A 21,831-nucleotide genomic window follows, 5' to 3' on the forward strand; every position below is an offset into this window, starting at 1 on the left:
CGATCTGTGATTGGCTGTGTCCGAGGGACACAGCCAACACAAAACTTCCCCAATGCACGCCCGCGGCGGCGCGCATTAGGGAAGTAAACAGGAGGACGTCCAGGGACGGCCTCCCGACAGTTAACGTCCGCTCTGTAGCCATCTTTTGGCTATAGAGCGGGCGCGAAGTGGTTAAAAAAAAGCTGAAATCTTTTAGGTGGAAATAAACTAAAATATGGTTGCATAAGTGTGCACACCCGTAAAACTAACACTTTGTTGAAGAACCTTTTGATTTTATTGCAGCACTCAGTCTTTTTTGGGTATGAGTCTATCACCATGGCACATCTTGGCTTGGCAATATTTGCCCAATCTTTGCAAAAACACTCCAAACCTGTCCGATTGCGAGGGCTTCTCCTGTGCCCAGTCCTCTTCAGATTACCCCATGGATTTTCACTCGGATTCAGGTCTGGGCCTCTCCAAAACTTTAATCTTCTGAAGCCATTCCTTTGTTGATTTGCATGTGTGCTTTGGGTTGTCATGTTGAAAGATGAAGTTCCTCTTTTAGTAGAAGCCTGAAGGTTTTGTGCCAATATGGACTGGCATTTGGAACTGTTCATAATTCCCCTCTAACCTAAGGCTCCTGTTCCAGCTTAAGAAAAAACAGCCCCAAAGTATGCTGCTACCACCATGCTTCACAGTGGGTATGGTGTTCTTTTGGTGATGTGCAGAGTTTGCATCAAACATATCTTTTGGAATTATGGCCAAAAATTTCAACCTTGGTTTCATCAGACCATAACACATTTACGCTCATGCTTTTGGAGGACTTCAGATGTTTTTGCAAAGTTTAGCCAGGCTTGGAGGTTTTTCCTTTGTAAGAAAAGGCTTCCGTCTTGCCACACTACCCCATAGCTCAGACAAATGAAGACTACGGGAGCTTGTTGTCGCATGTACCACACATTCCTGCAGCTCTTTTAATGTTGCTGTAGGCCTCTTGCCAGCCTCCCTGACCAGTTTTCTCCTCATCAATTTTGGAAGGATGTCCAGTTATTGGTAAATGTCACTGTTGTGCCATATTTTCTGCACTTAATGAGTACTGTCTTCACTGTGTTTCTTGGTATATCTAATGCCTTGGAAATTCTTTTGTATCCTTCTGACCAATACCTTTTAACAATGAGATCTCCTGGATGCTCTCTACCAACCATGGCTTTTGCTATAGGATGCAACTAAGAAAGTGTCAGGCAAGACCTACTAGAACAGCTGAACTTTATTTCGGGTTAATCAGGAGGCACTTTAAAGAGAAAGCAAACCCTGGGACGGGTTTTACCTACTCTTGTTCCCTGACAAGTAAAAGCATAAAGGGCTAGTATGCATCGCATTCTAGTTCAAATAAGTGCCACTTACCTGCAAACAAAGCCCAGTGCCCCCGCATCCATCCGCACCCCTCTTTTCGGGGCCGTGGCCTCCAGCTGTGACTCGCATGCAGCACAGCCCGTTGGAAACAGCACGACTGTGCTCTATTCAGTGCACAATCGTATATGGTAAATTTCTCCTAAACTGTGCAGGTTTAGGAGATATTTCCAGTACTTACAGGTAAGCTTTATTATAGGCTTACCTGTAAGTAAAAGTGGTATCCAAGGGTTTACAACCACTTTGAATGATGACAGGTGTGTACTGACACTTTAATACGAGTTTGAATGAGATTGCTTAATTCTGAACACAGCTACACCCCCAGTTATAAGAGGGTGTGCACACTTACGCAACCACATCACTTCCTTTACACCAGGGATATGCAATTACCGGACCCCCAGCTGTTGCAAAACTACAAGTCCCATCATGCCTCTGGATGTCATGCTTGTGGCTGTCAGAATCTTGCTATGGCTCATGGGACTTGTAGTTCTGCAACAGCTGGAGGTCTGCTAATTGCATATCCCTGCTTTACACCATAATGACCTCCAGTCACCAGATCTTAACCCAAAAAGCACTTTTAGGATGTGGTGGATCAGGAGCTTTGCATCACGGATGTGCACCTGACAAATCCGCAGCAACTGCGCAATGCCATCATGTATTATACATACTAGAGGTCGACCGATATGGGTTTTTCTCTGGCCGATATTTAAAAATCATGGTGGCCGATATATGATGCCAATTTCTTTTTTTTTTATCCCCCTTCATCTCATAAAACCTAACAGACACCTTTCCTCTGGGGTGTTTAAGGCACTTATGGGCTAAAAAAATAGCGCCTGTAAAGTGCCTGCAAAATGGCTCCCCTGCAGTCTGTGTGAAAGACCGAGTGCTTTCACACCAAGGCGATGTGCTGGCAGGATGTTAAAAAAAAATAAAGTCCTGCAAGCAGCACGTTTGGAGTGGTGTATACTGCTCCTCCACCACTCCTGCCCATTGATATTAATGGGCATTAATGGGCACCACTGCCAAAGCGCATGCAATGCGATTTGGCAGCGGTGCTTCACGGGCACATTTAACCTCTTCTTCGGCCGCTAGCTGGGTTATATGTGCCCCACTAAAACGAGCCGCATTTTACCATCAACGCCTGCCCACTCCAGTGTGAAAGCAGCCTATAAAAACAAACAGGTAGTCAAAACTTTGACAAAAAAAAAAAAAAAAAAAAAAAAAAGCTAACTTTACTGTTTTAGGTTTTTTTTTTTTTGTTTTTTAATCATTTAGTGTTTCCCCCCCCCCCCCCCCCAAAAAAAAAATTGCATTTGAAAGACCTCTGCGCAAATGCCGTGTGACAAAATATTGCAACAACCACTATTTTATTCCCTAGGATCTCTGATAAAAATATATATATATATAATTTTTTGGGGGTCTAAGTGATTTTCTGGCAGAAAATGCAGGACTTTTACTTGTAAGCAACAAGTGTCAGAAAAGATTTTGTCTTTAAATGGTTAAACTGAGAACTCTACACACAGAGTTGAGTTAATTCATTCAAGTGTAATCATTGTATCTTTTTGCTCTTTTCATGGCAGACTGCCCAGAGAGGAGGAAAGTCTATGAGGATAGCGATTAATTCAAAAACGGCAAATTTCGGGGTGTCAGGGTGCCATTGTCTAGCCTGTAGAGGTCTGTGCATCCCTCCCCCACCAAACCAGTCATGCTGACGATGTTACAGGCAGCATAATGTTCTCCACGGCTTCTCCAGAATCTTTCACATATGAAAAGCACAGGGTGACAGTGCAGACCAATGGCCAATACCAATTGAGCCCACGGTGTTGGACAGTGAAGCACAGGGCCCTCAGGTCACCCTCATGAAGTCAAATAAGTCAGTGGCTTCCACCTGTAAAACCATTCCCGTTTTGTTCTTGTGCACCTGTTAAAAATGTCATTAACACCAAAGCAGATGAAACTGATTAACAACCCCTGCTTCAGACCCCTTTCACACAGGCGTTTTTCCCAGGTGCTTTTTTGGGGGGGGGGGGGGGTGGACACCCTCCTGCAAGCAGCATCTTTGAAATGAATGGGCGGCGCCGCTGCATTGGCACTTTGCGCTGCGTTTTTACCAGCGCTTTGTTTTGCAGAGGTTTTCGGCTGCTAGCGAGACGCTTTTAACCCCCCGTAAAAATAGCGGTGCTTTACTGCCAACACCCCAGTTTGAAAGCAGCCTCTCTGACCAGAGCAATATCCCCACGAGTTTAATTGACTTGATGCTATATGATCAAAAAAAATTAAAAAAAAAAAAAAAAATGTAAATAATAAAACACACACACACACACACACACACACACACACACACACACACACACACACACACACAGCTCAGTGGTTGAAATAAAATGAAGGCTATCCAGGCATCTCAGGCATCTACGTAAAAGGCTACCACAACTCAGAACCCAAATAACACCTTGCTACATAGAAGTAGAGGGAAAAGTCAGCAGTAACCTTAGCAGCAGTCTAATCCATATTCCTGCCAAGATTTGCTTTATCACAATATCATATACAGAAAAAGAGAAAAATAGTGAACAGGGCTCCAGTTTGCAGATAGCAAAAAGGAAAATGCAATTTACTGTAAGTACTCTTAAAATGATCCTCAGACGCTAACCATGTACAGTAGACCCAATTAGAACCTGCTGCAAATAAAAACAGAGGTCCCCACTACAAAACATTGCCTTCCACACAAACGTGAAGGCCAAAACATAAAATAGGGTCCTTGGGGGGAAAAAAAAAAAAAAAAAAAAAGAAGGTTTCTCCACTCACATCTATGGGTGTAGCAACAAAAAAAATAAATAAATAAAAAAAAAGCCTTTTAAAATCAGAATGTTGAATCTGTTAGGACAAATTTCTTATCACAGACACGGATCAGGGGTTCCCGACTCAGAATTCATTAAACAGGCAGAAAGTTAGTCTGAGTCAGAGCTCATTATTAACACACCGGGCAGGGTAGCAATGACTCAGAGGCCTCTATACACACACACACACACACCATGGCAGGGTGTCTGTGTCTGATCCCCATACAGAAAACACCAGGGGATCAGCACGTGACTCACATCTGAGTAAATACACCAAGCTGGATCACACACACACACACACACACACACACACACACACAGTGGTTATAGACACACTAGGTCAGGTAAATGTCTCAAGTTCTCACACACAAAGAGAATGCCCCAAGTCTTCGGTTTCAGATGCCAAGCGTTTATGAACGGGAAAAGACTAGCACAAGGATCAGACTTCTAGGCATAAATCAAACCAGAGTAGCTGAAACTTGAAGTCTGTCTACAATTAGATTTACAAAATGTATATGAACCTAAACTTTGAATGAATACAGATTAAAAAGGCAGTTTGTATATTTGACTGAGGCAGCCCATACATAGGCATTTGTTTATCCATTCAACTTGCACCCCAGCATGAAACATCTGGTTATGGGGACCAGGGGTTTGTTGAGAATATTTTTTTTTATATAAATTTTAGGGTGGGGGGGGGGGGGAATTAAAAAAAAAAAAAAAAAAAAAAAAAAAAACACCTCCTGCCCGCAGCTCCTCATATGCAATATATATATTTTTTTTTTTTTTACACACACACATAGTTTTGCATACCCTGGCAGAATTTGTGATTTCTTGGACATTTTTCCGCATATGAACAACAAAAACATTTTGTTCACGGTTAGCGTTTGCCTGAAGCCATTTATCATCAACTGTGTTTACCCTTTTTAACCACTTGCTTACTGGGCACTTAAACCCCCCCTCATGCCCAGACCAATTTTCAGCTTTCAGCGCTGATGCACTTTGAATGACGATTGCGCAGGCATACAACACCGTACCCAAATGAAATTTTTATCATTTTTTTCCCCACAAATAGCTTTCTTTTGGTGGTATTTAATTACAGCTGGGAGTTTTATTTTTCGCTAAACAAACAAAAAAAGATGCAAAATAAAAAAAATCATGTTTAATAGTTTGTTATAAAATTTTGCAAACAGGTCATTTTTCTCCTTCATTGAAGTGCGCTGATGAGGCGGCACTGATAGGCATAGTTAAGGTGGCACCAATAGGCACAGATAAGGTAGTACTGATGGGCACAGATAAGATGGCACGGATGGGTGGCACGAATATGTGGCACTGGGGTGCAGCACCGTTGAGGCAGATTGTGGGCACTGCTGGGGGGCACTTATTTATTGATGGGTGGCACTGGCAGGGCTGGCCATGATCGGGACTGATGTCCCGATCAAGGCCGCCGGTGATCGGCTTTTTTTTTTTCTCCTCGCGCTGACAGCGCGAGGAGGAATAGCCAATTACCGGCTCTGTTGTATCACATGATCAGCTGTCATTGGCTGACAGCTGATCACGTGGTAAGGGGGTCTGGATCGACCCCTTGCTCGGATCGGTGATCAGGCGAGTCTCAGACTCGCCGATCACAGAGCAGGGGGCGCGCAGGCCGCTCGTGCATGGGACGTCAATAGATGTAGTCCTGGCAAAGGAGGTCCGCGCTGTAGCCGTCATTTGGCTATAGCACGGATCTCAACTGGTTAAAATCATAATGACAAAACAGAAGCTAGCCAAATGCCCCTGATCAAAAGTTTACATACACCAGTTAATACCGTGCATTGCCCCCTTTAACATAAACAACAGCTTGAAGTCTTTTGTGGCATTTGTGGATGATGATGCTTCATCTTCTCAGATGGTAAAGCTGCCCATTCCTCTTGGCAAAAAGCCTCCAGTTCCTTTAAATCCTTGGGCGGTCTTGCATGAACTGCACATTTGAGATCTCCCCAGAGTGGCTTAATGATATTGAGGTCAGGAGACAAAGGGCCAATCCAGGGCCTTCACTTTATTCTGTTGTAGCCAATGACAGGTCGACTTGGCCTTGTGCTTTGGATCATTGTCATTTTGGAATGTCCAAGTACGTCCCATGTGCAGCTTCCTGGCTGATGAATGCAAAATGTTCTGCCATTATTTTTTGATAACATACTGCATTCATCTTGCCATCAATTTTGACCAAATTTCCTGTGCCTTTTGTAGATCACACATCCTCAAAACAAAGATCCACTTCCATGTTTCACAGTAGGAATGGTGTACCCTTCACCATAGATAGGCCTTGTTGACTCCTGTCCAAATGTAGGGTTTATGATCGTGGCCAAAAAGCTAAATTTTGGTCTCATCACTCCAAATCACTCTGTGGTAGAAGGTTTGGGGCTTGTCTGTGCCGTTTGGCATATTGTAAGTAGGATACTTTGTTGCATTTGCTTTGTAATGGCTTTCTTCTGGCGACTCAACCATGCAACCCATCTTTCTTCAAGTGCCTCATTGTGCATTTTGAAAATGGCCACACCACGTTTTCAGAGAGTCCTGTATTTCACCTGAAGTCATTTGTGGGTTTTTCTTTGCATCCTGAACAAGTTTCCTGGCAGTTGTCTACCTGACCGTGGCTTGGTTTCAAAAGAACCCCTCATATTCCACTTCTTGATCAGAGTTTAACCACTTGTTTCCAATCAAATGACAGCTGGGCAGTGCGGCTCTCATTCTGGGTGGATGCCATATGACGACCGTCCTCGCGCTCCGCAGGGAGTCACTTGGCATGTTGCTAGGACACAGTGCGCCCCTGATCTGTGTAAAGAGCTGCAGCTCTTTAACCATGTGACCGGCTGTGTCCAATCACAGATTGCACCCTTCAGAAAAAAAATAAAAAAAAATAAATAAAATAAAAAACCCCAGCCTGTTTTCTGCAGCCTCAGTACGTCAACCAGCAGTAAAATGTAATCAATAGGAGGGGAGGGCGCTGTCTCAGTCAGTGAATTCCAGAGAAAGGGATTTTATGGCGAGTACAAAAATCCTATTTTTTCTTACGTTCACTGACAACTCCTTAATTCTTGACCATCGGGACTTCCCCCAAGCAGTGTCAAAATGAGGTGAGGGAAAGAGCATAAAAAAAAAAAAAGTCACCACTTTATCTAACCGCATCAGAACTTGCGGTAACAAGGCATTATACTCAAAAAGGGAACTATTTTCTTATCAAAAAAGAAGTGCAATTGCAACATTACACAGCCACCTGCAAAAAGATCAAAAAAAAAACAAAAAAAAATAAAAAATAAAAAACTTTGCGTCCAAAACAGCATCAGCCGATGCGCTTACATCCACTTTGTAGAATTTTGTAAAAAAAAAAGTGTGAATGGACGACCAAGTCGCCGCCTTACAAACGTGAGCGACTGACGCTTGATGTAAAAGCACAAAGAGGTTCCAATTGCCCTGGTGGAATGGGCCGTGGCAGGAAAGGGGGGCACCTGCCCCTTCAAGGCGTAGGCCTGTACCACGATCTGTCTGATCCACCTGGAAATGGTGGCCAACGAGACCACCATATATTTATTTTTTTAGGACCAACTACCAAAACTAACAGTCTGACTTCCGAAAGCGAGCTGTGACAGAAAAACACACCCCAAGAGCCTGGATTACATCCAAGGAATGAAGGGCCACCTCCTTAGGATGTGTCGGTTTAGGACACAAAGATGGTAACACAATGTCTTCATTAATGTGGAACACCAAAACCACCGTCGGCAGAAAGGAAGGTTGCATCCTTAGGGCGACTTGCAAGACTTGAAACCCTCCTGGCCGATGTAACGGCCACTAGAAAGACCACTTTCTGGGAAAGAGTCAACAAGGGAATTTCTCTTATATTCTCAAACTGTGGTTTCTGAAGCTCAGATAACACCAGGTCAGGTCCCACAGGGGGTGTAATGTAGAAACAGGATCCCGGAAATGGAATAGGTGCAGACACCAGCCACTCACACAGGACGTACGTCTTCCAGGTACGATGGTATATCTTCCGAGAAGAAGATTGCTGTGCTCTGAACATAGTTGAAATCAGTCCGACAGGCCCCGGTTCCTTAGCACTTGGCTCTCAATAGCCAATTAGCCATGCTGTTAAAACCCAGCGATGGTAAAGCAGGATGGAGAAATCGGGCCTCGAGACAGGTCTTCTCACATCTGTAGTTGCCAGGGAGCGTCCACAACCAGGCATACTAGAGACTCTGAGGCCAATCTGGGGCAATCAGAATTACTGGAATCCCCTCCGTCTCCACTCTACGAAGCAGACATGGTAGTAGCTTTAGCGGAGGAAAGTCATAGATCAGTTGGTACTGACCACACAGCCACCAGCGCTTCTGCCCAAGGATCTCTTGTCCTGGATACGAATTTCGGCACCTTCCGACTGAGACGGGAAGCAAGGAGATCCACATCTGGAGTGCCCCATCACAGGCACAGTAGCCTGAACACCTCCAGATGCAGCGCCCATTCTCCTGGGTCCAGCATCTGGCGGCTTAGTCCGCCTGCCAGTTTTTTTTACTCCCAGGATGTAAAATGGCCGATACATGTCGCTCTGCCCACTGAGGGATGTGAGCGACTCCCGTGCTGTAGCCGAGCTTCTTGCTCCTCCTTGATGGTTGAAAATGCCACCGCGTGGCATTGTCTGACTGGATCCTGATCGGACACCCTCGAAGTCTCATTGACCATGGGGAGAGGCATAGCCTGATCGTTCATAGATTGAGCACATTGATTGGCAAATTGGATTCCTCCCTCGACCAGAGGCCCTGGGTCGACAGTTCTCCTCCCCTCCCCCCCCCCAGCTGGTCAGGCTGGCGTTTGTTGTGATCACTGTAATGTGTGATCACCAATGTAGAGGTAGGAACAACTTCCCAGACCGAAGTGCCTGGGATCTCAGCTTCCAAAGCAGGGGGTCCCTGACTGATTAGCTCACCTGAATCTGCCGATCCAGGGATAATTGAGATTTGTCCCATTTCGTCAAGATCTCCTTCTGCAAGACTCGGATATGAATCTGGGACGTACGGCACTGCCTCGAAGGAGGTCACCATGAGCCCCAGGACTCGCATGCAGAAGCGTAGCGACAACCACCTGCGGGTCAGCAACAGATTTTACCGTGGCTCTGAGAGTCTGCAACTTGTCTGAAGGGAGAAACAAACACTCTCCCTTCCATGGAGTCCAGCAGTAAGCCTAGGTACTCCAAACGCAGAGTCGGTATAAGCGCCGACTTCTTTAGGTTCAACAGCCACCCAAAATCCTGCAGGTTTTGCATGGTGATCGCCACATCCTCAATTCCTGAGGCAGAAGACGCTCTCAGGAGGAGATTGTCTAGGTAACCTACGATTGCGATCCTGCATTGTCGCAGCAACGCCAACACTGGAGCCAATATCATGGTAAAGACTCAGGGGGCTGATGCCAAGCCAAAAGGGAGAGCCACAAGCTGGTAGTGGGCGTCCAACTGCAAATTGTAGAAACCCCTGATGCCCGAGGCATATGGGTATGTGCAGGTAGGCATCCTGGATGTCCAAGACGCCAGGAAGTCCCCTTGATGGAGTGCAGCAACTACAGAGCGAACTGATTCCATTCTGAACCTCTGTACTTTCACAAAGCAATTGAAGGCTTTTAGGTCCAAGATTGGACGTACTCCTTCCTTTTTGGGGACTACAGATTGAAGTAGAACCCCTGGAATCTTTCCAACTCCGGAACAGGTACTATCACCCCGCGGCTTAGCAGGTCCCTTACTGCCCCCAATAGGGCCTCCCGGTGAGCTGGAAGTAAGGGTATGCTGGAAATTCCTGAAGGCGACCCCCCCCCCCCCCAACCCATGAGATGGGCAGGGGCAAACCATGCGGTAGCACTTTTGCTTGCAGGCTTGCGGTTCCAGGGGCGCTTTTGTCCTTCAGAGGTGGTCCTGTCGGGCTGGGGACAATTAGCCAAAGCCCTGGGCGGACGAAAAAGCCATACGAGCGGAAAATGAGGGCCCTTGCCTACGGCATGGCTCCTTAGTCTTCCTGGTCTGTGGGAGTAAGGTACTCTCCCCACCTGTGGCATTCTTAATGTCATCATCAGACGAGGCTCCAAAGAGCCGCTCATCAAGAAAGTGTAGATCCGTCAGGGCTTTCTTAGATGCCTGGTCCGCAGGCCAGCATTTTAGCCAAATCGGGCGCCTCAGCACCACTGACGTTGAAGCCCTGGATAACAGAGGGAGGGTATCCAGGGGCATGTCACAAACATACTTAAGGCCTTGCACTAACTGGTCTGCTAGTTCCACGCAGACAGGGGAAGCCTGTTGCTCCCCCAATTCGCGGTGCAAGAGTTTTGCCCACTCAGTAAGTGTCTGAGACACAAGTGCAGATGCCAGTACTGGTCACATCGCTGACCCAAAGGAATGGGCCACTGCCTCTGCCTTCCTGGTCGTGGGGTCCATAAAATGCAGGAGTCCCCTCTACCGGGATCCTGGTTACTTTATTTAACCTGATCCACGACCGGAGGAGCCAACCATTTTTTTTAAAAAAAAAGCTCTCCTCAAAAGGGGTAACACATACTTTTTGGGACCGAAAAGGGCCGTTGCAGTTTAACCCATTCCCTGTATATGAACTTATTGAAATAAGTCAGATACGGAAACACCTTAGGTGCGTGGGCTGGCTTACGGGACCCAAAAAGGGACCGCTACATCAGCAGAGGGATCTGCTGTATCCTGAATCTTCAGGGTATCACACACAGCTGTGATAAGTGCTCCAACTAGCAGTTTTTACCGCATGGACCCAGACGGGGACTCATCCTCACTGTCCAATCCGTCCTGGTCAGCATCATCTGAAACAACAGCAGGGGCCACCAGTATCAGTGGAGCCCAAGTTTGCGTCAGAGTTCTCCCCTCAGGACGGGGGGGGGGGGGGTTTAGGGTCAGGGGCGGCCTCCATCCTGGCAACAAACGTGTCAAGGACCGCTGACAAAGCATCCAGATGCACAGCACTGTTTGCAGACGAGCCGGTTGCAAATGCCTGGAGTTTGGGGGGGAAGAAACACCATGCTGACCCACCCTGTCTGCCACCTATTGGGGACTTAGTACAGGTGTCCCACCCTCCTAAATGCCACAGGCTGGGGGGCCCCCCCACCACAGGACTCACCACCTTGACCGAGTTCTGCACCATTCAGCTAGCAGTGCCTGTGTCAGCTCTTAGGTGTCTGAGAAGAAACCGCGCTGTTCTGAGCCTCAGGGACCAGTGCTGGACTACAACAAAATGGCCACTGAGTGTCCAGTATAAAAGGACAGTCACAGGGAAAATGGCCACCTAACTACAGTAAAAATGGTTCCTGACCATGCTTCTCCCTTAGTTACACCAAACTGTACACAGAGAGGGACAGTGAAGAAAAAAAAAAAAAAAAAAAAAAGAGAAAGGCGGTAGCCATTGTCTGCACACGCTCGCTGGCCAGGGAGACTATTATACAGGATTTATAGAGCGCCGACAGTTTACAACATTGGGGTAGACATTACAATACAAGACAAGGGGAATCAGAGGGCCCTGCTCGTTAGAGACTACAAGGATAAGAGTGTCCAGCCTGTCACCCAGCCGGCTATTGATAGATCACAGGATCTTAACTTTGCGCAAAAGACAAAACTTCTGCAAATAAAAAAAATCTGAGGCTGCAGGTGTTACTGAAGGGACTACCCCTTGGGCGGAACTAGAAAAGTTCTGTTTTTGTACATGTTAACATGAACATGTTCTGCCAGTCCTCTCCTGAAGGTGGCCTAACAACCCGATGGTCAAGAATTAAGGAGCTGTGTCAGTGAGTGAATGCAAGAGAAAAGTTTCTCTTCATCAATTTAGACCAATATGTATTCTGCTACATATTTTTGGTAAAATAAAATCCCAATAAGCGTATATTGATTGGTTTGTGCAAAAGTTACAGCGTCCACAAACTATGAGATATTTCTATTTACTAGTAATGGTGGTGATCAGCGATTTTTTGCGCAACTGCAACACTGCGGGGACAAATCAGACACCAAGTGACACTTTGAGAAGCAGTGCTGTCCCAGCAAACAGTGTCCACTAGACCCACTGATTAGACACAGCAAGGAAGAAGTTACAACGTACAGGTACATTGTTTCGTTTCATGCAGTCGAGCCCACCCTGCCACAGTAAATGTATGGTCCTGAACTGGTTAAAGTGCTTGTAAACCCATAAGAAGGGGGGGGGGGGGGGAACGCCACGTACCTAATAAAGTGGCCAGGTGAGAAAATGCGCACGCACGCACCTTGAATGTAAGGATTTTATATCAGCATGCAGAGCTGTATGCGGCTGTGATTCTTAGTGAAAGGACCGCTTTAAGACCCCAAATCTGTTGCGACCTTAGACTGCTGAACTTGTTCCCAAAGATAACTGAGGGTTGCGATATGCATATTACACGACTGCATGGGAAGGGACTTAAACGCTAAAATTACATATACCAAAGTATCCCCCATTTCAGTAAATGCATTCAAAAGTCAGTATACACGTCTGATCTGGTTAGGACATTGAAGTAGACACAAACACACCTTAATTGATGCCACTGCCCAAGATACTAATACATGTTTATTAGCAGGACAATGTATACTCAAACATTACACATGCTAAGGCCATCAGTATGCACACATTCTAGACAGGAGGCCAGTCAGTGCCCAACCAGTCAGCATAGGCACACTGATAAGCCTATTAATGTCATCAATGTTAGTACACAAATGCTACTTAGTAACCTGTCAGTGACTCACGTGTCAGTATAAACATGGCAATTAGCTTCTGAGTCCCAGACTATATATACACCAATTAGGACAGTGCACAGGCACCTCATCCCAAGCATCACGGGACATCGCACAGGCGAGTCATCCCGAACTTTTGAGCCTCAGTGGGGTGGCACACAGGGGAGCTTCAGGGGGCGGTACACAGGCGCATCATGCCAAACATCTGAGCTTCGGGGGGCGGCGCACTGGCACATCATGCCTGGATTTCAAAGCCTCAGGGGACCGAGCAGACACGTCATCTGGGATATCAGGAGCCTCAGGGGACCGAGTACAGGCACACAGACCTGGGATATCAGAGCCTCAGGGGACAGAGCACAGAAGCATTACCCAGGATGTCGGAGCCTCAGAGGATGGAGCACAGAAGCATTACTCAGGATGTCGGAGCCTCAGAGGATGGAGCACAGAAGCATTACTCAGGATGTCGGAGCCTCAGAGGATGGAGCACAAATATCAGCCAAGGTATAGGTGCTTCAGAGGAGGGACTATAGACAAATCATCCAGAATATGGGTGTCTCAGATGTCCTAGATCTGCTGCTCGGAATAGCAGTACTTCAGGAGGTTGGTGTACTCACAGCGATTTGGATATGGGTGCCTCAGAGCATGGTGCACGGACACATTGATTAGTCTGATAGACAACAATAGGTAGAGTGAATCTATATATATATCTATATATATATCTATATATATATCTATATATATATCTATATATCTATATATCTATATATCTATATATCTATATATCTATATATCTATATATCTATATATCTATATATCTATATATCTATATATATATATATATATATATATATATAACACAGAGCAAACTATCAGTGCCTAAAATTTTGCTAATTGTCGGCTCCTCAGAAATCAGTAAACACTGTTCAGGGTCAACATCTGTCTCGCACAGTCTCCACCATCAGTGACTCAAATATCTGTAATCATACATTGATCAGACTGTCAAGAGTCTCAGACCATATTATACACACACTGCTTATCGCCGATTAGCCAGTGCAAGGTCTGTACACACAGAATTGATCATGTCACTAAACACCCGACGGTACCCACGAACTGCTCAGTGTCAATGCTAGATGTCACCATTAACAAAGCCAGTCAGTGCAGCAAATGGCCAAACACACCAACCTAGCCAGATGTGCCAAATGTCTGTACGCACAGATCAGGCTGTTAGAGCCATGTTTGTATACACAGTGACAGATGCAAACACACACATCAGACAATCAGTGCCACAGATGTCCATATACACACACACACACACTCTGAGTGGACAGTTAGTGCCAGATAGGTCGGTGCTAATATCTATAGCACTGCCCTATCTGGCACTAACCGTCCAATCAGTACATTAGATATCTGTATACAAACACAGATCAAGCTGTATCCACGATGAGGTTGCAGTGCCACCGATGTCGCTCCAGGGGTCAGTGCCACAGATGTCCACGCGCACCGATTAGGCTGTTAAAGAGGAAGTAAACTCCCCCACTCTGATGCTTCTTTTCATTTAGTCCATTATAATAAGTCATCAGACTATAACCACCGTAAGCAAGCCCAAATAACATATTACTTACTGTTTAAAGAAAAAAAAAAAAAAAAAAAAAAAAAAAAAAAATTGTTTCCAGGGGTTAGGCAGCGCCATCTTAAGTATTGTTTTCTGAGTCCACAGTGGAGTGTATTTCCGCCCTTACATTGAGAACTTCCTGTACTTTTAACCAAGCCTCCTCAATCCAACGTTTCTATGGCAACCCTGCTTCCCTGTTCATAGCTTACTTGTTTAAGTCATAGTATTTACTTGTGCCGATGTCTAATGTTTCCCTTTGTCAGACTTATCAGCTTCAGCTAATAAGACTGCAGTAATGGCCAAGTTTAAACTGTATGTGAGGTCACATGTTGTGTAGGAGGAAGCTCTGAGTGATTAGCAGAGTTCAGTGTTGTGCATAGGAAGTCCTGATAAGAGAGAGTGTGCTTTAAATCAGGGGAGATCTGGGCATGCTCAGTGACATCATTCTAAAAGAACAAAAAGGATAACAATACTAAGCAAGGAGACATCTACAAGCAGTGTTCATTAGGGTTTTTATGCCAATTTACATGGGACAAAGTTGTGGGGGAGGGTTTAAACCAGGGGTTGACAAATATGCTTTGAATTTAGGAGCCAGTTAAAAAAAGTTAGGAGCCAGTTTTTTTTTCAGCTCCCGGGGTAAGGCCACTCATTTTCACCCCCTATCCCTAACTCACAATGGAGCACCCAGTCAATAACTCCATTGAAACGCTGTTACATCAGGGGTATGGGCTGACCAGAAAGAGTAAGGCTGGCAACAGATGGAACTGGCTGGCACTGCCAGGTGGCACTGGTTGCCACGAGGAACTGCCAGATGGCACCGACAGGTGACACTGGTTTGAAACTGGCAGGTGACACTGGTTTGAAACTGGCACTGGTTGGCACTGGCAGGTGGCCCTGGTTGGCGATGGCAGGTGGCCCTGGTTGGTGATGGCACTAGTTGTCACTGGCAGATGGCACTGATTGGCGGTGGCACTGGTTGGTGTTGGCAGGTGGCACTGGTTGGTGGTGGCATTGGTAGGTGGTGGCAGGTGGCACTGACTGGCAGTGGCACTGACTGGCACTGGGTGGTGGCAGGTGGCACTGGGTGGTGGCAGGTGGTATTGATTGGCGGTGGCACTGGTTGGCACTAGCAGGTGGCACTGGCAGGTGCCACTGATTGGCGGTGGCAGGTGGCACTGATTGGCGGTGGCACTGGTTGGTGGCAGGTGGTATTGATTGGCAGTGGCACTGGTTGGTGGTGGCAGGTGGTATTGATTGGCGGTAGCACTGGTTGGCGCTGGCAGGTGGCATGGTTGGTTGCAGGTGGTATTGATTGGAGGTGGCACTGGCAGGTTTCACACGGAGCACTCTGTTACTGAAATGTAACAGAGGAGCTGGCGGGACCCTGCCGGGGTGTGAAACTGACAAGTAACAGAGAGGTGGATATGTCAGATTTCAGCCTGATGTCGGGGTGGGTGGGACCCGGCCGGGGTGGGCGGGACTCAGCAGCTATCAAACACCAGCCAATGATTGGGCTGCTTAAGAAAAGGGGCGGGCCACATACACGTAGCGGCCCGTCCAGATCCCATTGGCTGGTGTTTGATAGCTTGCTGGGTCCCGCCCCCACCCCGACCGGGTCCCGCCCCCCCGACATCAGGCTGACAGATCCTCCTCTCTCCATTGCGTGTCAGTTTCACACACAGCGCGGTGCTGCTGAGTGTGAAGGAGGGAGGAGGACGGCAGTCAGTGTTAATGCTGCTGCATGTCTGGGGCATCGATAGAGAGTGGGCTGGTGGCAGCTTAGGCGCCAGGTCGCATTGGCGACCTGGCACCTGGGGTTTGTCGAGCCCTGGTTTAAACCATTTTAAAAGTATAGGCGTCAGTACACATTGATGTCTGTTGACTTTATATGAACATCAGTGCCACAGATGGCAGATCATAAGTTTGGACAAAAATTGGTCTTGATGTACACACACAGATCTATATCTCTGGTCAGTGCACACACTGACGGGCTTGTCATCAGTGTAGATTTCCACATACATACATCGGACTGCCAGTGCCACAGGTGTCAGCACACGATTAGAGTGTCTGTTTATATGATCATCGGTACTACAGACGGCAGAACATCATTTAGATAATTAGTATAGACGTCAGTACACACAACAGACACTGATCACACTGTCAGTGACAGGATGTCAGCACACATTGATTGGGCCATCAGTAGACACTGATCGGAGCTTGTCATCATCGGTGTAGGTTTCCACATACACTGATCAGGCTGTCAGTGCCACAGGTAGTCTGACCAGTGTGTAATGTGATATTTTTATAACATTTTTTTCCCCCACAGATTTCAGCATACACATAGGGCTATAATCGGTATAGATGGCAGTATACACACAGATCGGTGCACAAAGACACATATCAATGCCCCCCCCCCCCAGTCTGTGTTGTCAGAGACTGGTGCTCTCAGATCAGTGCCCCCCTTAGGTATGTACACACAGATCAGCCCCCCCCCCCCCCCGGTGCTCTCAGAGATCGGTCCCCCTCCGGTAGGTGGTCAGACTCACTTTAGGCCCAGGCCGTGCAGGTGTTGCCCTATGAGGCGGATGACGTCCTCGTCGGCCTGGCTGAGCCTCTTCTTCTTCTTCAGGCCGGGTTGCTCGGTACCCCCACCGCCGCCTCCTCCAACACCGCCACTGCTGCTGCTGGCGGCACAGGAGTCTCCGTTACTGCTGGCGAGGAGGCCATTGGAGTGGGCCGGCAGCTCTCCGCCGTTCTGGGCGGCCATGGTGGAGGACGAGGAGGGGGAGGAGGAGGAAGGGGGGGACCCCGGCTCCGCTCCGCCCGCCGCCGCCCCGTTGGCCTGCATATTCCCTGTGACGAGCCCTGCCGCCTCTGCCGCTGCCTCCTCCGAGGCTCGGAGCTTCTTCCGCGGGGGAGGGGACGCTCGGCCGGTGTCCGAGTCGGAGGAAGCGGAGGCCAGACTTTCCTCGCCGAGAGCGGCCGTGGTGGAGGAGGTTGGGAGGACACGGCGCAGTCCCCCTCCCGGGGAGGAGAACAGGGGGGAGGAGGAGGGAGGTAAGGGGGGAGCGGGGAGGGAGGGGGGGACGCGACACTGCTCGGCTCCGGGGCTGTCACAGGCAGCGGCTGCTTCTTCCCCCCTCAGCTGCGGCACTAATGGAGTCCGGGCCGTGACGTCACCGGAAATGCCTATACTGGACGAGCGATCACTTCCGGACATGACCGAAGAGGAGGTGGAGAAGGCGGTGACGAGGGAGGAGCGACGGGCCTCGGGAAGGAGGAACCGGAGGGAGGAGCGCGGAGAAACCGAGGCGGTGTCACTCGCTTACTGACGGCACCGAAAATGCGTTGAAGAGTAGCGAAAAAAACGGACGGAGGCGGCGCCTCCACATCCAGGAGGCCGTTACAGGGGCGGCGTAACGTTCTGGAGCAGGCACGCGAAAACTTTGAGGAGGAGCCTGATTCGCGGATTGGACCCGGTGGGGGCGTGGTCGAAGACGCAACGCAGGCCAGGGGGGTTGGATATGGGTGGAGCTTCGCACTCACAAGGCGTGCCGAGAATGGATGGGCGGGATAAGAGGCGGGTCGGAGTTGCTGTCAGTGTCAACAACTCGGCGTGACCAGAGAACTGTCACTGGGGGAGGGGGCGGGCAGTTCACAGCGATGGGCGGAGTTCCGGCTCCTGGGATTGTTTTTCTTTTTTATTTACACCAATCTGTTGTTTTCCGAACATTGTAATAAAGACATCACTGAGAAGGAAATGCCCTATTCAGTGCCAGTGTGAGAGAGCAGGGAGTATGACATTTTTTACATACATGTTAAAATCAGCATGTTTGTGCCTGAGAAGTACTTAGAATCCCAAAACATTACATACAGCTGTGCTCATAAGTTTACATACCCTGGCAGAATTTATGATTTCTTGGCCATTTTTCAGAGAATATGAGTGATAACACAAACACTTTTCTTTCACTCACGGTTAGTGTTTGGATGAAGCCATTTAAGAGGAGGTTCACCTAAAAAATGTATTAAAAGCCAGCAGCTACAAATACTGCAGCTGCTGACTTTGAAAATAAGGACACTCACCTGTCCCAGGGTCCAGCGATGTCGACAGCCGAAGCCGATTAATCACTCAGCTCTCGGCATCTGCCATCAACGGTGAGGGAATCAGGAAATGAAGGCTTGCCGCTTCACTTCCCGCTTCCCTACTGCGCATGTGTGAGTCCGGCTGCACGTCTTAACTGGTCCCCGCTATCTCCTGGGACCCGTGTGTGTCCCAACAGACAACGTGGTGGGACAGAAAGAGGCGTAGACTCCCGTGGGAGTCTATGCCCGGAAGTGGGTGCAAATACCCTTCTGTATCTGCACCCCCCTCCCCCCTGAAAGGTGGCAAATGTGACACCGGAGGGGGGAGGGTTCCAAAGAGCAGAAGTTCAATTTTTGTGTGAACCTCCGCTTTTATTATCAATCAATGGTGTTACTCTTTTTAAATCATAATCACAACAGAAACTACCCAAATTACCCTGATCAAAAGTTCACCTACCCTGGTGATTTTGGCCTGAAAACATGCATACAAGTTGACACAAAGTGGTTTGAATGGCTATTAAAGGTTTAAAGGTAACCATCCTCACCTGTGATCTGTTTGCTGTTTCTGGACTCCTGACAGATCCTTGCAGCTTTCATCCAGTGCTGCACTGACGTTTCTGGATTCTGAGTCATGGGGAAAGAAAAAGAATTGCTAAAGGATCTGTGGGAAAAGGTAGCTGAACTAGGGTGGCACAGTGGTGTAGTGGTTAGCACTCGCACCTAGTGGTACTAGGGTCGCTGGTTCAAATTACTGACCACGACACCATCTGCCTGGAGTTTGCATGTTCTCTCTGTGCCCGTGTGGGTTTCCTCCCACATGCCAAAGACATGCTGGTAGGTTAATCAGATCCTCTGTATAAATTGGCCCTAGTATGTGTTTGTAAGTGCATCGGGACCCTACAGGGTAAAGGATTGTACTATATCAAGATGCAACTCAACTCAACTGTATAAAATAGGAAAAGGATATATAAAGATATCCAAAGAAAATGCCAATCAGCAGTGGTTAAACTCTAATCAAGAAGTGGAAATGAGGGGTTCTGTTGAAACCAAACCACGGTCAGGTAGATCAACTAAAATTTCAGCAAGACTGCCAGGAAAATTGTTTGGGATGCAAAGAAAAACCCACAAATAACTTCTGGTAAAATACAGGACTCTCTGAAAACGTGGTGTGGCTGTTTCAAGATGCACAATAAGGAGGCACTTGCAGAAAGATGGGCCGCATTGTTAAGTCACCAGAAGAAAATCATTACTACACAAATGCCACAAAGTATCCCACTTACAATACACCAAACAGCAGAGCGACAAGCCTCAAACCTTCTGTCACAAAGTCATTTGGAGTGATGAGACCAAAATTGAGCTTTTTGGGCACAACCATAAACACTACAAGGCCTATGATGAAAGGAGGCCTTGAAAGGAGGTTCCTAATGTGAAACATGGAGGTGGATCGCTGATGTTTTGTTGATGCGTGAGCTACAAAGACACAGGAAATTTGGTAAAATTGATGGCAAGATGAACGCAGTATGTTATCAAAAAACACAGGAGGAACATTTGCATTCATCAGCCAGGAAGCTGCACGTGGGACGTACTTGGACATTCCAACATGACAATGATCCAAAGCACAAGGCCAAGTCGACCTGTCATTGGCTACAGCAGAATAAAGTGAAAGTTCTGGAGTGGCCATCTCAGTCTCCTGACCTCAATATCATTGAGCCACTCTGGGGAGATCTCAAACGTGCAGTTCATGCAAGACAGCCCAACAATTTACAGGAACTGGAGGCTTTTTGCCAAGAGGAATGGGTAGCTTTACCATCTGAGAAGATAAAGAGCTTCATCCACAAATACCACAAAAGACTTCAAGCTGTCATTGATGTTAAAGGGGGCAATACACAGTATTAAGAACTGGGGTATGTAAACGTTTAATCGGGGTCATTTGGGTAGTTTCTGTTGTCATTATGATTTTAAAATAGTAAACACAGTTGATTGATAATAAATGGCTTCAGCCAAACACTAACCATTAGTGAAAGAAACGTTTTTGTGTTATCATTTATATTCACTGAAAAATGGCCAAAAAATCATAAATCCTGCCAGGGTATGTAAACTTATGAGCACAACTGTATTTTCTGAAAGCAGAGGCCCTGGAGAATAAAATGGTATTTTTTTTCATGCTGCACAATATTTGCACAGCTGTTGATCAAACACAAATGTTCAGCAAAAATACACTTTAAGCGGAGCTCCACCCAAAAAGGTGAGGCTCTACTTATTTCCCCCCCCCCCCCCGCTGCCACATTTGGCACCTTTCATGGGGGAGGGGGTGACGGGAACCTGGTTTTGACAGGTACCTGCTCCCAGTTACAGCTGATCTGGCTGTGGTGAAATCAGCAGGGAGTTCAGCCCCCTCCTCCTTCCCCTTCTTCCGGGCCATTCACAAAGCGCAGCGTGCTTCGCGCATGCACAGTAGGGAACTGGCTGTGAAAAAATCGGCTCGGGTTAAGACACCGCTGGATTCCTGGACAGGTAAATATTAAAAGTCAGCAGGTACAGTATTTGTAGCTGCTGACTTAAATTTTCTTCTGAAGGAGCCTGGAGCTCCTCTTTAAAGCGGAGTTCCACCCAAAAGTGGAACTTCCACTTATCTGATTCACCCCCCCCCCCCCTCTGGTGCCACATTTGGCACCTTTCGGGGTGGTGGAGGAAGTGGGTATCCTGTTTTTTACAGGTATCCTGTCCCCAATTCTGGAAGACCAGGCCGTGGAGCATTACATCAGCAGCTCGGTCCCGCCCAATCGCCCCTTCTGCTAGGCCAGTGAAAGAGCGGAGCACACTTCACGCATGCGCAGTAGGGACCCGGCCGTGAAGCCGAAATGGCAGCAGCAGCAGCCAACCAGCCGATGGAAACATCAGCTGCTCTGCCGACATCGCTGGACTACAGGACAGGTAAGTGTCTTACTGTTAAAAGTCAGCAGCTACAATATGTGTAGCTGCTGACTTTAAATTTTTAAAGGGCAAGCGGAACACCGCTTTAAAGTTGTTCTAAGCCCTCATTTACATTGGAGCGACTTTGACAGGTCAAATCGCAAGACAAGTTGTACTCTATTGTTGGCCATATTGAAATCGATACAACGCCGACTTTGCGGTAGTTCCTTTACTACTTTTGG

General features: G+C 47.4%; 1 protein-coding gene across 2 annotated transcripts in view; it reads right to left on the minus strand.

The window, feature by feature from the left end:
- Nucleotides 1–17,980, minus strand: part of WDR26 (WD repeat domain 26) — a 122,551-nt gene extending 104,571 nt beyond the window's left edge. Inside the window, exon 1 of one of the 2 annotated variants that reach the window (XM_077485827.1) lies at nucleotides 17,140–17,980. In XM_077485827.1, coding sequence (XP_077341953.1) covers nucleotides 17,140–17,813 — 674 coding nt within the window. In that variant the 5' untranslated portion in view covers nucleotides 17,814–17,980. The remainder of the gene's footprint in view (nucleotides 1–17,139) is intronic. The other variant, XM_077485825.1, reaches the window with a different exon arrangement.
- Between the last annotated feature and the right edge of the window lie 3,851 nt (nucleotides 17,981–21,831).

This window comes from Lithobates pipiens, unplaced genomic scaffold (assembly GCF_037356315.1).
Source record: "Lithobates pipiens isolate NorthernLeopardFrog02 unplaced genomic scaffold, aLitPip1_a1.2 Scaffold_18, whole genome shotgun sequence".
Lineage (NCBI taxonomy): Eukaryota > Metazoa > Chordata > Amphibia > Anura > Ranidae > Lithobates > Lithobates pipiens.